The sequence below is a fragment of the Herpailurus yagouaroundi genome, unplaced genomic scaffold, assembly GCF_014898765.1.
Source record: "Herpailurus yagouaroundi ecotype Mexico unplaced genomic scaffold, PumYag 222, whole genome shotgun sequence".
Taxonomy (NCBI): Eukaryota; Metazoa; Chordata; class Mammalia; order Carnivora; family Felidae; genus Herpailurus; species Herpailurus yagouaroundi.
The window spans coordinates 7,707,123-7,721,349 of NW_024412453.1; the positions used below are offsets into that span (position 1 = coordinate 7,707,123).

General features: G+C 48.1%; 1 protein-coding gene across 4 annotated transcripts in view; it reads left to right on the top strand.

Moving 5' to 3' along the window:
* The window catches only part of PARN (poly(A)-specific ribonuclease), a 169,608-nt gene extending 156,264 nt beyond the window's left edge, over window positions 1–13,344 (top strand). For 2 of the 4 annotated variants that reach the window (XM_040458992.1, XM_040458994.1), the window contains 2 exons: window positions 2,101–2,294; window positions 12,266–13,344. In XM_040458992.1, the coding sequence (XP_040314926.1) occupies window positions 2,101–2,294; window positions 12,266–12,318 (247 nt within the window). In that variant the 3' untranslated portion in view covers window positions 12,319–13,344. Of the gene's footprint in view, window positions 1–2,100; window positions 2,295–2,691; window positions 2,734–5,030; window positions 5,179–12,265 lie in introns of those variants that run through there. The other 2 variants (XR_005785616.1, XM_040458993.1) reach the window with 2 other exon arrangements.
* Window positions 13,345–14,227: the final 883 nt, after the last annotated feature.

Here is a 14,227-nt window from a genome sequence, read left to right on the forward strand (position 1 = left end):
ACATTTATGTCTCAGAGGCTACCAGGTTCCACGATTTACAGTACAGAGGAATTTTTTGGCCCCTTCCCCTTTTGTGGTAGAAAAGCAGGTCCTTATTGTTTTTTAACACTTTTTGGATTTTCTGAATGTTCAGAAACCGGCCAAAATTATTTTTGTCTTTGAGAAAACTTTTTGTTTATTTATTTTTGAGAGAGAGAGAAAGAGAAAGAGCGAGTGAGTAGGGGAGTGGCAGAGAGAGAGAGAGAGAGGGAGACACAGAGTCCAAAGCAGGGTCTAGGCTCTGGACTGTTAGCACAGAGCCCGACGCAGGGCCTGAACTCATGAACTGCAAGATTATGACCTGAGCTGAAGTTGGACGCTTAACCTAAGACTGAGTCACCCATGTGCCCCTTTAAGAAAACTTTTAAAAGATATTATCAGGGTTTTTTTTAAGTTCATTTACTTTGGGGTGCCTGGGTGGCTCAGTCAGTTGAGCGTCCAACTTTGACTCAGGTCATGGTCTCGTGGTTCGTGGGTTCAAGCCCCACGTCAGGCTTTGTGCTGACAGCTCAGAGCCTGGAGCCTGCTTCGGATTCTGTGTCTCCCTCTCTCTCTCTCCCCCTCCCCTGCTCATGCTCTATCTCTCTCTGTCTCCCAAAAATAAATAAATGTTAAAAAAAACTTTTTTAAGTTCATTTATTTTGAGAGAGAGAGAGGGAGAGAGCAGGAGCAAGGGAGGGACAGGGAGAAAGAGAGAGAATCTCAAGTAGGCTCCATGTTGTCAGCACAGAGCCCCACACGGGGTGTGAACTCACAAACCATGAGATCATGACCTGAGCTGAAATCAGGAGTCCGTCACTTAACTGACTGAGCCACCCAGGCGCCCCAAGGTATTACCGGTTTTTAAACCGTAAACTTCAGCATGAATTTTTAATAACCTCCCAAAATATTACCATTGGTATACCCCCTTAATATCCCTTCCATAAAAGAGGTGTTTCAGAAAAGTGCATGTAAGGTATGTGAAAAAGAGGACACGTGTGAAAAAGGGGCCAGCTAGTCTTTCGAGGCCGTGTGCTCTGAGCTCTGTTCTGCCTCGTGTGGCTTCTAAGAACCACCAGGGAAGCAGTTTATTCCTCTCCTTCACGTGAGTGAACGAGTATAAAGTACAGAGCAGCTGTGAGTGCAGGAGTAACATGGAGGAACTGGAATAATCGGCTGGCCGGTGTTGTTTTGTATGCAGCGTTTTAAGTATTCACTTCCTAGAAAAGGCTTGAATAGGGGTATGTACAGATTTGCTCTCTGCCTTCCCGCCCCCTCCCTGTTCCCGAATGGCCTCCCTCAAGTGGAATGAGTTGATTCTTAAATGTTTCTCATAACTTGGGGGCTCTAATAAAAAAAAGATCTATTTATAAGACCCATTTAGAGGAGACAGGACTCACATCGGCCATGCGGTCTCTGTTTTTATCAAGTTATATTTCAGGGAACATATTTTCTCAAGGAGAAATCAGGACATGTAATTTGATTTAATTCAACATGTCACATCCTATAAAGCTTTAAAAGAGAAGCCAGGTTTAATTATAAATTTGACAAGTCACTGCTTTGGAATAGAAGAGAATTCTGTGAAGGTGGGCTCTGCCCTGTAAGTGTATTCAGATGACGAGCAACGTGACAGCTGACACACTCAAGAAGTGCCCTGTTGTCCCGTGTGTCCGTGAGGCAGTCATGAAGGGAACAGGGCTGTCTTCCAATGTGGCACCACGACGACTCTTATCTTGTTATCTCAGCTCTACTCTTCTGTTCTGCTCTTCTCCTGCCAAACAGAGACCAGGAACTTTCTTTAAAAAATGTTGTCCTTTGAAGCACTCAGAGCAGCTTAGATTCGTACGCATAGGGACACAAGCGTAACGTAGAACGTGCTCCTGGATAACCTTGACTTGCATGGGGAAACCTTTGGATTTCAGTTCGCATTAAGGTCTTTAACTCGTACTTGCAGGTGGCAGCCACCCATGTTGTTGACTGCTAGTGAAGTGGTAATGGACTTAAGAGTATTAAGACACGTTATAGGCTCGTCTTCCTGATAGTCTCCACACCTTTCATGTCGTCCCTCTGTGTGCCTTTCAGTCTTACCTCGACCAGCACGGTAGGAAAGAGAAATCTGAGCCCCAGCCCAGCAGAAGCTGACTTGGAGACCAGAATATCAGGGGAGATTTCTGACACTGAGCTGGAGCAGACAGAGTCCTGTGCAGAATCCCTCTCCGAGGGAAGGAAAAAGGCCAAGAAATTAAAAAGGATGAAGAAGGAGCTTTCGCCAGCAGGTTTGTATAAGGTCTTACTCAAGTTCTGGAGGTGTGTACTCTTTAACGCTCTAGAAACTCATATTTTGGGCGAGAAATGATAGCAGGGCTTCGGTCGGTGGCAAAGCCCATGTGCAGTAGTCTCCCCTTGTCCACGATTCGCTTCCCGCGGCTTCAGTGACCCGCGGTCCACCAAGGTCCAGAAGCACGTGATCCTTGTCAGAAGGTCAGATGTATCGTCTGAAGGTCCACAGTCACCTAATGCTAGGTCACGGTGCCTACGTCACTCAGCTCACTTCCGTCTCATCACGAGGGCATTTTATCATCTCACATCCTCACAAGAAGGGTGAATAAACTATTTTATTTTATTTTATTATTATTTTTTAATTGTTTTAATGTTTATTTATTTTTGAGACAGAGAGAGACAGAGCATGAACAGGGGAGAGTCAGAGAGAGGGAGACACAGAATCTGAAACAGGCTCCAGGCTCTGAGCTGTCAGCACAGAGTCCGACGCGGGGCTCGAGCTCACGGACCGTGACATCATGACCTGAGCCGAAGTCGGCCGCTCAACCAACTGAGCCACCCAGGCGCCCCTGAATAAGCTATTTTAAGAGAGAGACCACATCACAGAACTTTCATCATAGTACATTGTTCTAACTGTTCTCATTTGCTATTAGCCATTGTCGATCTCTTCCCGTGCCTCGTTTATAAATTAAACTTTATCCCGCATGTGTATGTGCAGGAAATCACGTGGTACCTAGAGAGGTTTCAGGCTTCCTTCTGGGAGGTTTGGAATGTGTCCCCCGCAGATGAGGGGGGCTGCTGTAGTTTTCCATGGGACCAGCTGCTTTTAGGATCCATTTAATTTAATTTGAGGAATCCCTAAAAAGCCCTGTCTCTTGATAGAGGAAGGCTTGGCAGGGGCCTTCTTAGTTAAAGATGGTTAGTCCATTTTGGTAATCCTCTCTCTCTCCTCCATGGTTTAGAGGTTTTGCTGATGTGTGTAAGTAGCCTCGGTATTTTAAATGTGCATTTCAATTTGCACGGAGGCCTACTCCTACACATGTTATTTTCAGCGGCAGAATTTTCACCGTTCCCAGCAAAACGCCAGGCAGCCTGGATTTCTCTCATAAGCAGAATTACATAAGGAGCAGAGGAAACCGGAGGCCAACCCATGTTGAGAGCCTAGTATGTGCTAGGTGCTGTGGCAGGAGCACCAGGCCTGCCCGAAGCCGAATGCCACATTCTCTCCACCACCCGGATGCTGTGGGGGTGGTTTTCGTGACCTAACCCAGCCTTCCGTGCACAGACCCTCTACGGCGCCGGACCGTGACGTGAGGGACGGGCTTGCTGTCCGCGGGGCCGCTTCCCTGCCCGGGAGATCCAGCCATCACCTACCGGGTCCACCAGCTGTCACAGGGACGACAGTTATGGCCCCTGCTGACCCCTGCTTGCTAAAGGTCCGGCCTGGCATCTCATGCCCGGCAGAAGTGCTTGGCTCTAGTGTTCTGAGGTAGTCACCATGGTCCATTTTACAGTTCAGAGAATAGAGGACTTAAAGTTTAACGTGACTTGCCTAAGGTCACGGAGCCCTTAAGTCTGCCCTGCAGGAAAGCCAGGGCTTACAAGCACAGTTGCATATTTTCTGCTCCAGATGGGAGGGCGGGAGGGCCGCTGACCGAGCCCCCGTGGTTCCTTCCCTGTCTCGGATCACCGCGGTCTCTGGGCAGCAGAACCTACAGTCAAATCAAAGGAAAGTGGTAAAGCCCTGGAACTTGGTTCATACACAAGCTAAAGAGTTCATCGTGTTTCAAATCAGTTCCTTCTTTTACATGTGGCCTGATCTGACCACAGGGAGTTTTCTGAATCTCCTTGATAATAGTGAAATCAAAGAAGCAGCAGAAATGTTGCATATGTTTTTATACATTATGCTGAGGTTTAACTTCAACTAAAAACTGAACTCCTGTTTGAAGCCCAGATTGTTTATTTTTTTAAATGTTTTTTAACATTTATTTTTTGAGAGACAGAGCGTGAGCGGGGGAGGGGCAGAGAGAGAGGGAGTCGCAGATTCCAAAGCAGGCTCCAGGCTCTGAGCTGTCAGCATGGAGCCGGACGCGGGGCTCGAACTCATGACCTGAGCTAGAGTCAGGTGCCCAACCGACTGAGTCACCCAGGTGCCCCATCAGATTGTTTATTTTAGCTGCCTCCTTGAATCCCGGGTTCTCCTTGACTTGCCACCCTTCCCTTCCCTAAATTGACTTTGGAGAAGTTTTTAATCTGTACCATACTTCGTCCTCACCTGTGATACCTTCTTACCACTGGCACATTGTCCTTGCTCGGCGAATGTTCATATTAAATGTTGGCATGACTTTCAGAGATCACGAGCAGCATGCCGCGGGGCAGGGTCCCCTCTTGTATTCTTTTCCTTCTGACCTCATTCTCTTCTGAATTTTCAGCTTATCTGTTACTTCTCAGGGACAGGATGACAGGTGGTCTCCCCCCCTTCTGTCTCAGCATAATCTTAAAGGTATTAACATTAGAATACCTAACAATAGACCACATGAATAGATTAGCTCCTTTTTATAACTTTAATCTTGCGAAGTGAAAACTTTCTACAAGCTATTTGGGGTCTCGAATGTGTAATGCCGTCATTAAAATAGGTTTTTATTCTCCTCCCATTGACAGTAAATCTGTCACGGCCTCAAAATTGGGGCTAAAAAAGAAAAAAAATGATAAATTTTGTATTTCTTCACCAGTCCCACTAAAAGAGAAAAACATCTTGACAGCTTTTAATTGAACCAGAGACCTGGAGATAATTGGGCTTTCTGGAGCAGCATTCACCGAGTGAGACCTTCCAGCAGCTCAAAGCTGGGAGTTTAACGGGTCATTCTTAGCTGCTTTGTGGTAAGCATTTAGTGCTAATGTTGTCAGCAGGATGTGGGTCGGGATATCAGGCTCTGAACCTGTGGAGTCAATGACTTCGGTGACTTTCACGAGGTCCTGTATCGAGGGAGAATACAAAAGTCTGACCCCACAAAGGGTCCGTGTTAAGCTCTGAAGGGTTCAGAGGATTCCAGGAGCTGTGAGGGTTGGGGGGTGTGCGGCTACCGGGTCGGACACTTCGGTGCAGCCTGGGGAGGTCTGTCTTGTCCAGGCAGCTCCCAGCTCTCCTCCTGGCGAGAGTGTCTTGACAGGACCTCAGGTGATTCACGAAGGTGTGTTGGGTGCCCAGCACTGTCAGCAAAGGCACAAAAAGTGTAAAAGAAAGCGTTTCATCTGTTAGGGAGCTTGCTGTTTTCCAAGGAGGAAGTTGCAGAAAGTAGGACCGTAGAATATTGTCTATAGTAGCAGTCCTGGGGCAATTGGTGCTCAGTGAATCCCACACAAAATTGTCTTCTGTGTCATTTTAATATCTAAGATACACAGGAGTTCACTAGACCCCTTTCCAGCTAATAAAATGACTTAAATTGCAAAAGGAATGACTGTTAATTTATCACGTACCAAGCATTGTGCCAGGAGCATCCTTTACTGTCTGTCCCGTATAAGAAGCTTGTAAAGTATAGGTGTCATTATTTCCAATTTCTAGAGAGGAAACAGGCTCAAAGAATTAGAAACTTGCAAAGCAAAATATAGCTGGTATTGGGGGCCGTGGGGAGGGCTCACACACTGGACCACTCGGCAGTATGTGAAATCTACCCAAACTTTTTAGTTATTTTGAGAGAGAGAGAGAGAAAGAGAGAGAGAGAGAATGAGCATGAGCAGGGGGAAGGGCAGAGAAAGAGAATCCCAAGCAGGCTCCACGCTGTCAGTGCAGGGCCTGATGCAGGCCTTGAACTCAACGAACCGTGAGATCATGACCTGAGCCAAAATCAAGAGTTGGACGCTTTACTGGCTTAGCCACCCGGGCGCCCCAAAATCTTACACATAATGTAGGTCCCTCCTTTCAGATTTTTAATGATTAGCGTAGATTGGTAGTGTTATCTACTTTTCCTTGGGAGAATTCAAGGTACATTCTCCATTGGCACATAAAGGAACCCAGTTCCGCGTGTCATCTATGCTGGAATAAAGTATCCCTGGGAAATGTTCTCCGGGCAATGCTTAATGGATGCGTTTCTACAGCACACTTGTTCTCGAGGATAAGTGAATAGTGTCCCCCACTGTCCTGATGCTGACAAGACTGGCCGTCCTCAAAATACTGATGGACCAGTACCCAGGGGTTCTCTCGGGTCCTGTGAGCACACGGAGGAGTGCCCAGAGACACTCTCCCTGGTGATCCTTTTCGTCATATGATAGGCCGCTACAAGTCTTTTTCTTCCTTACGTTTATTTTTTTTCATTATTTTTAATGTTTTATTTATTTTTGAGAGAGAGAGAAAGAGACAGAGTGTGAACGTGGGAGGAGCAGAGACAGAGGGAGACCTAGAATCTGAAGCAGGCTCCAGGCTCTGGGCTCTCAGAACAGAGCCCCACTCGGGTCTTGAACTCGCGAGCTGTGAGATCATGACCTGAGCCGAAGTCGGACGCTCAACCGACTGAGCCACCCAGACACCCCATTTCCTCCTTACATTTAAAACACAACACATTAGACCTTTAAATGTTTACCAAGAACCAGCAGTTTCACTGGGGTCTTGACTAATCTGTTGAACCTTTCATGCTTAGACCCGTAAGGTTACAGCATGGAAAATGGAGGATCTACTTAGATGTCACTCAGTCTGCCTTTGCTGAGCACTCAGTCCAGGCTCAGGAGGTCCAGCCAAGCTTTTTAATTCCTCAGTGGAAATGTGGTTGACGGCCTCCGTGTGACCCATGAGGTGTGTGCTGCTCAGTCCCCATTCCTCATGGCAGCCCGCCAGGGCTCCCCGTAAGCCACCCGGGAACCCTGCCTTCTCGGGGGTGGGAAACCGCCCCCTCACCAGGCACTTTGGAACGTTTCCCGGTTAAAAGTGTTTGTGTAACACCCCAAAGGATCTTTCTGTATACAGAATTCCACTCTGCAGAAAATGATATGATGGCACTTTTCCAGGGTACCATGTAGTTTTTTAGATTCTGCTCTGGATTCACCTGAGGGAAGAAATCTCTTACCTCTTAGAATTTCTCCCTGTCAGCTCTGTCAGGAGAAAGGTACACAAGCACCAACGGTCACCTGCTGTGTTGACCACTTTTCATTTTCTGTTGTGGTCTTGTTAATAAAAATCGTGCGCTCACTACGAAAATCTGTAAAATGAAGAAAAACGGGAAGAAAATGAAGCCCCGTGGTTGCCTGATACTCTGTTCATAAGTGTTTTTAGTCTGCCTGGGATTTTTATATGTAGTTGGTTGGCATCATTCTTCTTAGGCAATTTAGTATCCAGTGTTTTTCCCCATTTAAAAAACTCTCAGTCAAATCATTTTAATTAATAGCATATTTTATTTTTACATTTTTTGGCTTTTTTTTTTTTTTTTTTTTTTTGAGAGAGAGAGAGGCACACACAGGGGAGGGGTAGAGGGAGAGAGGGGGAATCTTAGGCAGTCTTCAACGTGGAGCCTGACATGGGGCTTGATCTCACAACCGTGAGATCATGACCTGAGCTGAAATCAAGAGTCGGATGCTTAACTGATTGACCTACCGGGGCGCCCCAGTTTTTTTTTAGCTTTCTTTTTAAATGTTAATTTATTTATTTTGAGAGAGAGTGTGTGTGTTTGAGCCCACAAGCAGGGGAGGGGCAGAGAGGGAGGGGGAGAGAGAGCATCCCAGTCAGACCCCACACTGTCAGCACAGAGCCTGACATGGGTTTGATCTCATGAACCTTGAGTTCGTGACCTGAGCCAAAATCAAGAGTCGGACGCTCAACTGACTGGGCCACTCGGGTGCCCCAGTTTTGTTGGATCTTGAAGCAACATTCCTAAGGGTCAGCTTTATTAAGATACAATTTATGAATAAGCTGAGGGTTGATGGGGGGTGGGAGGGAGGGGAAAGTGGGTGATGGGCATTGAGGAGGGCACCTGTTGGCATGAGTACTGGGTGTTGTATGGAGACCAATTTGACAATAAATTTCATATTTAAAAAAAAGATACAATTTATGTACAGTAAGTCCTCACTTCTAGGTGCACAATTTGAGGAATTTTAACACATGTGTACAGCCATCATTGTGATCAAGAGAGAGAATGGTTTTATCATTCCAGAAGATTCCCTCATGCCTCCATCCCTCCTCCCACCCCTAGATCCTGGCCCTGATCTGCTTCTTTCTCAACCAAATGCGTTTGAGATACATTCATGCTATTACATCTACCAGTGGTTCCTTACTCCTTGCTGCTGAGTAGTGTTCTTTTTATGGACGTATCCCTGTCAATCCATTTTGCCAGTTGGCGTGTAGGTTGTTACCACTTTTAAGCAAGTAAAAAAAATGCTGTAACCATTTGCGAACAGGTTTTTGTTTGAACTAAGTTTTCATTTCTTTTGGGTAAATACCTAAGAGTGGAATTGCTGGGTCAGGTAGTAAGTGCAGTGTTTTACTTTATAAGACACTGGCATGGCCTTTTCCAAAGTGGCTGCACCATCGTGCATTCCCGCTGTCAGCGTGTGAGGGCTCCAGCGGCTCTGCACGGTCACCAGTATTGGGATTGTCCTTTGTAGCCCATTTTAGTGGGTCTGTAGTGATATCTCGTTATGGCTTTGACCTGAATTTCCTCTAATGAGTAATGATGCTACGCATGTCTCTGTGCAGTTATTTACCGTCCAGATCTCTTCTTGGGTGGAATGTCTTTTCAGATCTTTTGCCCATTTTTTCATGGGCTTGTTTGTTTTCTTCTCATTGAGTTTTGAGAGTTCTTTGTATATTCTGGATCCAAGTCCTCTTGGGTTTTGCTCATTCTTCCAGACTCTGCTTTTCTTTTCATCTTCTTAATGTTATCTTCCAAATAGTAGTTTTCAGTTTTACTGAAGTCCATTGTATCATGTCTGTTTCCTTGCATTATGCTTTTGGTGTCACAACTAAGAAGTCTTTGCCTGACTCTACATTACAAGGATTTTCTCCTGTGTTTTCTTCTAGAGGTTTTATGGTTTTAGGTTTTATATTTAGATGTACAACCCATTTTGAGTTAATTTTCGTGTATGATGCAGGGTATGCATTGAGATCCATTCTAGCAGGAGGCAGATGTCCTGAGATACTCATTTAAAAAGAATCGTTCCAGAGTAATTCTCTGCGCTTTAGTAAAACAGGCCTGTGAAAATGAGCTCCCCCGAACACTGACCCCAGCTTCTTATCCACTAGCTTTGAGACTCATCCCTCAGTCTACAGTGCTCCCTTTCCAGAAAGTGCTGGAAAGAACACCATCACTGACCTCCAGCCCCCTCTGGTCTAGGTCTCCTTTATACGGTTCTTAAAGTTCTGGTTCCTCTGGACACATCATTGTTGCTCAGCAGCTGTACATTTTAGGCAGTGGAAACTAGGCCCTTCTTGACTGGAGGCTGTTGGCTTCCTGGGCAACGACCATGTTCAGTGTCGGGCCACCTTACTGATAAGAAGAAGGGACCTGACATGCATTAAACATGTTCATGTGTCAGGAACTGCCATATCACAGCAGGCCAGTGTGGCATGAAAGTAGTCTTCAGTCCCGCTGATAGGTGGGGCTGTGAGAGTTGTTCAGAGCCATACAGCTAGTCACATGGCCAAGCCAGGCTGGCCTCATCCAGAGCTCCCGTCAATTCCATTCCTCCTCACCAGCTCTTGGGCGAGTCACTTCCTGTGTTTTCTGCCGGCCTGCAGCCACGCCCACACCCAGTCCCATCCACCCAGCAGCAGGTGCTCTTGTAAGGATGACTTACGCTTTCAGCCATTTAGCTGTTTTATTTGTTTTCCTCGCAGCTAGTTTTAATTTACTTCAGTCCCCCACATTGGGCAGTGTGGCTCTTGCCTTTAAAATGGCTCATTGGCGGGGTGCCTGGGTGGCTCAGTCGGTTGGGTGTCCAACTTCGGCTCAGGTCATGATCTCACGGTTCGTGAGTTCGAGCCCCCCATCGGGCTCTGTGCTGACAGCTCAGATCCTGGAGCCTGCTTCGGATTCTGTGTCTCCCTGTCTCTCTGCCCCTCCCTGACTCATGCTCTGTCTGTCTCTCAAAGAATTAAACATTAAAAAAAATTAAAAAGAAATCTTTAAAATGGCTCTTTGGCTGCTGTAATATTTCTTTTGGTATGTGAATCATACAAATGCCCTCATCGAGGTTTCTTTTCCTCCTTCCAGTTAGGCATTGTATAAATGCATGATTGAGAAGGTCAGGCTGGCCAGGTCTCATCACAGCCCGTCTGCAGTATTTCCTTGTTCTGGGGAGGGGAGCCTCTCTGCGTTTCCTTCTCTGATCAACCTGGATCCCCAGAACATCTCCTGTCCCTCATCACTGCTCACCGGAGGGGCCTCACGGTCTTTACTGTGAGTGCCGACACATGAGTGTCCGACACAGAGATGAGACCCAGGGCAGAAGACTTCCCGAGTGTCCCTCTGCTGGACCCCTCGTCCCATCTGTCCACACTGTATCTCCGGCAGTGATCCCACGCGGAAATTCTTGCCTTGGGTGACCGAGATCCCGTGTTACTTGGTGTGTTCAGATCTGGTTGTCTTTGGACATTTCCTGTCCCTCCGGTGGCCACTGGTGGCCAAATGATTTCCTACTTTGCAGGACGCTGCACCTCCTCCGTGGTTTAAACTTCCCATTTTAGGCAAGTGTCAGAGCCCTCTCTCCTTTTGGAATGCTGGAGCATTTGCCGCTGGGGTTAGCCTTGCCGGCTTTCCCTGCCAGCCCTGCCTGAACCCCGGGGCCACCCCCCCCCCCCCCCGGTCTGTCCCACTTTCCATCGCAGACACGCTCTTCCCTGACTTGATTCCCCTTCTCTTAGCCCCGGGCACGCCTGGTCCAGGCCCAGCCCAGCTGTGCCGCTGCTGTTCCAGGGAGTGTCCTGAGTGGAGAAGAGCCTCCAGCTGCCTGGTGAGACTGTTTGGAACTGGAGAGGACCTTCAGGGCTTAGCCAGTGTTGCCAGACTCTGAAAAGGCTGCCTTTTGGGGTCTCTCTGAACCCCCATAGGTCAGCTTCTCTCCTCTGCAAAGCCGCCAGCCCCTCGGGTTTCTCATTTGGGTGCCGGTACGGCCCAGCACAGAGGAGCCTGGTGTCCTGGGACGCGACAGGGCCCTGCATGCCATGGGAGGAGCCAGTCCCATCTCAGCCGCTCTCTGGCAGTGAGACTGGTCATCTTACTTAGCCTCTCTGAGTCTGCTCTTGCATCTGTAAAATGGGGCTATTGGTACCACCATGCTGGGCTTTTATGAAGATTAAATGAACGGAGGGCTGCCTGGCTGGCTCAGTAGAGCATGTGACTCTTGAACTTGGGGCCTTGAGATACAGCCCCATGTTGGGTGTAAACCTTGCTTAAAAAAAAAAAAAAGGAGGGGCACCTGGGTGGCTTAGTCTGTTGGGCAGCTGACTTCAGCTCAGGTCATGATCTCACAGTTCAGGAGTTCGAGCCCCACATTGGGCTTATTGCTGCCAGCACAGAGCTCACTTCAGATCCTTCCTCTCCCTCTCTTTTTCTGCCCCTCCCCTGCTTACAAACCTCTCTCTCTCTCTCTCTCTCTCTCTCTCTCTCTCAAAATAAATAAACATTAAAAAAAAAGGATTAAATGAACCGAGTGCCCAGTGTGGTGGCAAAGAATACAGTACGTGCTCCCCGAGAGATATGTGAGCATCCTTGCTTTAACCCCCGTGAAGTTAACAGAGGCGTCCGTCCAGGGAGACGCGTCCCTAATCCTACGTGCGAAGTTTCTGTGGGGTCGCCGCCGTCTGCTGGGCACTGCCGTCCGTGGGCGGGGCCTGTTGTGAACCGTCTCTGCCCAGCCCAGCCCCGTCTGCCTCAGCCTTTGCGGCTGGCAGTGGGCGCTGTGCTCCCAGCCGGTCGCTTGGTCCCCCAGGTGCTGTCCCTCTTCTTGTTCACCTTGTTTTGTGCCTCCCCCCCCCCCCCCCCAGGAGGCCTCCCGGGCAGCCCTGCCAAGCTCTTCGAGGTTCCCGACACGTGGTAACCAAGACCCGAAGGAAAACAAATCGCTGGTGCCGTGGCTGAGGAGGACCCAGCTGGCACATTCAGAAGCCATACTGTATTTAATTTCATGAAATGTGGTATGGGAGGGGTTTGAAGCCAAGTCTGTGTCCTGGCAAAAACCCAGTTTCTTTTATTTGTGTGGCTGTGTTTCTTTTCTTCCTTTTTAATGTAAACTGTCTGCTGACACTCAGCACGGTTGTAGGCCGTCTTGAATGTGCACATTATTAACCAGTTGATGATTTGTTGCTCACGTGAAACCCCTTTTCCAGTGTCATGAATTTTAGCGCGTTTAAGAACCTACCTGGTGGGGAATCGTCGGCTGTGAAATAAGCGAAGAGCCGACATTCTTGGGCGCCGGATCGTGAGTTTTGGGGTTGAAGTCTTTACTGCTTCGAGAGATTTCTTTTCGTGTTCTCGTGCGCAGATTTGGGGGCCTCCGCAGCACGCGGTTACAGTCTCCCCCGTGGAGAGACCCCTCACGTCTGCCCACTTCCCGCCATAGCTGCCTGAAAATACTAAGCACTCCAGCTTGTTTTTCCAGTAGGAAAATGTCTAACGCCGTCCACCCATAAAGACACTTACCATATGCCTTGGCCTTTGGGGCATTTTTATTTAGAGTCCTTCTTCCTAACTTGTGAGTTTCTCAAGGCGAACTGGACGAGTACAAAAAGTTCACTTCTGTTTTTACACGTAGTGCTGTGTTCCCTTTTCCGTACCTTAGCCTGCTCGCCGTCTCTGTTCAGGAGTGTGTCCGGGGGTAAGGTGGCATGTGTGTGTACACGTGCGTGTGTGTGTGCGTGTGTGTGTGAAATCACAGATTGCAACGTGTACCAGCCCTCTCTCTGTTGAAACAGATCACAGCAGCGACAGGATTTCATGGATGTATTTCCGTAGGTCTGTTTCATGTAGATCATTGTTAGATATTTAACATTTTTTTTTGTATCATGGAAAATAAAAATGAAAAATGTATTTCCAAGAGATGAAAATTAAAGAAATTTTCCTAGGATTCTGGTTTTCTCCTGTTTCTTTTTGGTAAGCGAATGACGTATTTGATCTTTACATAGATGTATTTCTCTCTAAAGATCACCCCTAAAAAGCTCTGGTAAGTCAGGAAGCCTGGTGTTCGTGGATTTTTTTTTTTCTTTTTTTTAACCTCCAACTCCTTATACTTGCGTTAACGAGTCAGATGCCCGTTGCTGGAGCCGAGCCCTGTGGAGAGTGGCTGTGTAGGAGGGTCTGGGTGTCCTGCGTGGCGGGTGGAGCCCTCTGCCATCAGTGGTGCTGTGTGAATTCGGATCAGTGAGACACTCTCCCCAGTTGAGAGCCTCTTAACGCTTCCCCTCCCTCCCCCACCCTGCCTTACCCAAGAGTTTGTGCGGAGTTACAAACCCAAACTTGTCTGGGAGGAGCTCCCACCCCTTCTAGAGCTTCGTCCCTGCTCACAGCCCAGCGGGGTGGTGCACAGGGAGGTGCAGATAAAGGCTGATGTCTACAGGAGGCTTACAGGGCACTGCCAGGGCTGTGCCGGGTCTCAGAAACTGACAGGTAGGAACAGGTAGTGCCTGATACTTTCTAACGTAGTAAACAAGATGGAAAACCAACCACACAGACTGTGATTGGCGCACGTCGGAGAGGTACGTGTGGCCTGAGGAACACACTTGCGTGGCACCCTGAGCCCGGTTCTCCCTGCTCAGAAAGCTTTACACACACACACACACACACAGACACACACACGGCTGCTCCGACTCCAGAGGAGGGCTCGGGGAGGGGGCGTGCTGGAAGGGGCCTGTGCTCTGGAGCCTTCTAGAGCTGGACTTGCACCCCAGCTCCAGCCGTGGGTTCTCGGACACATTGCCCTCTCCCCGCCTCTGTTTCCTCAGTGATAAAAT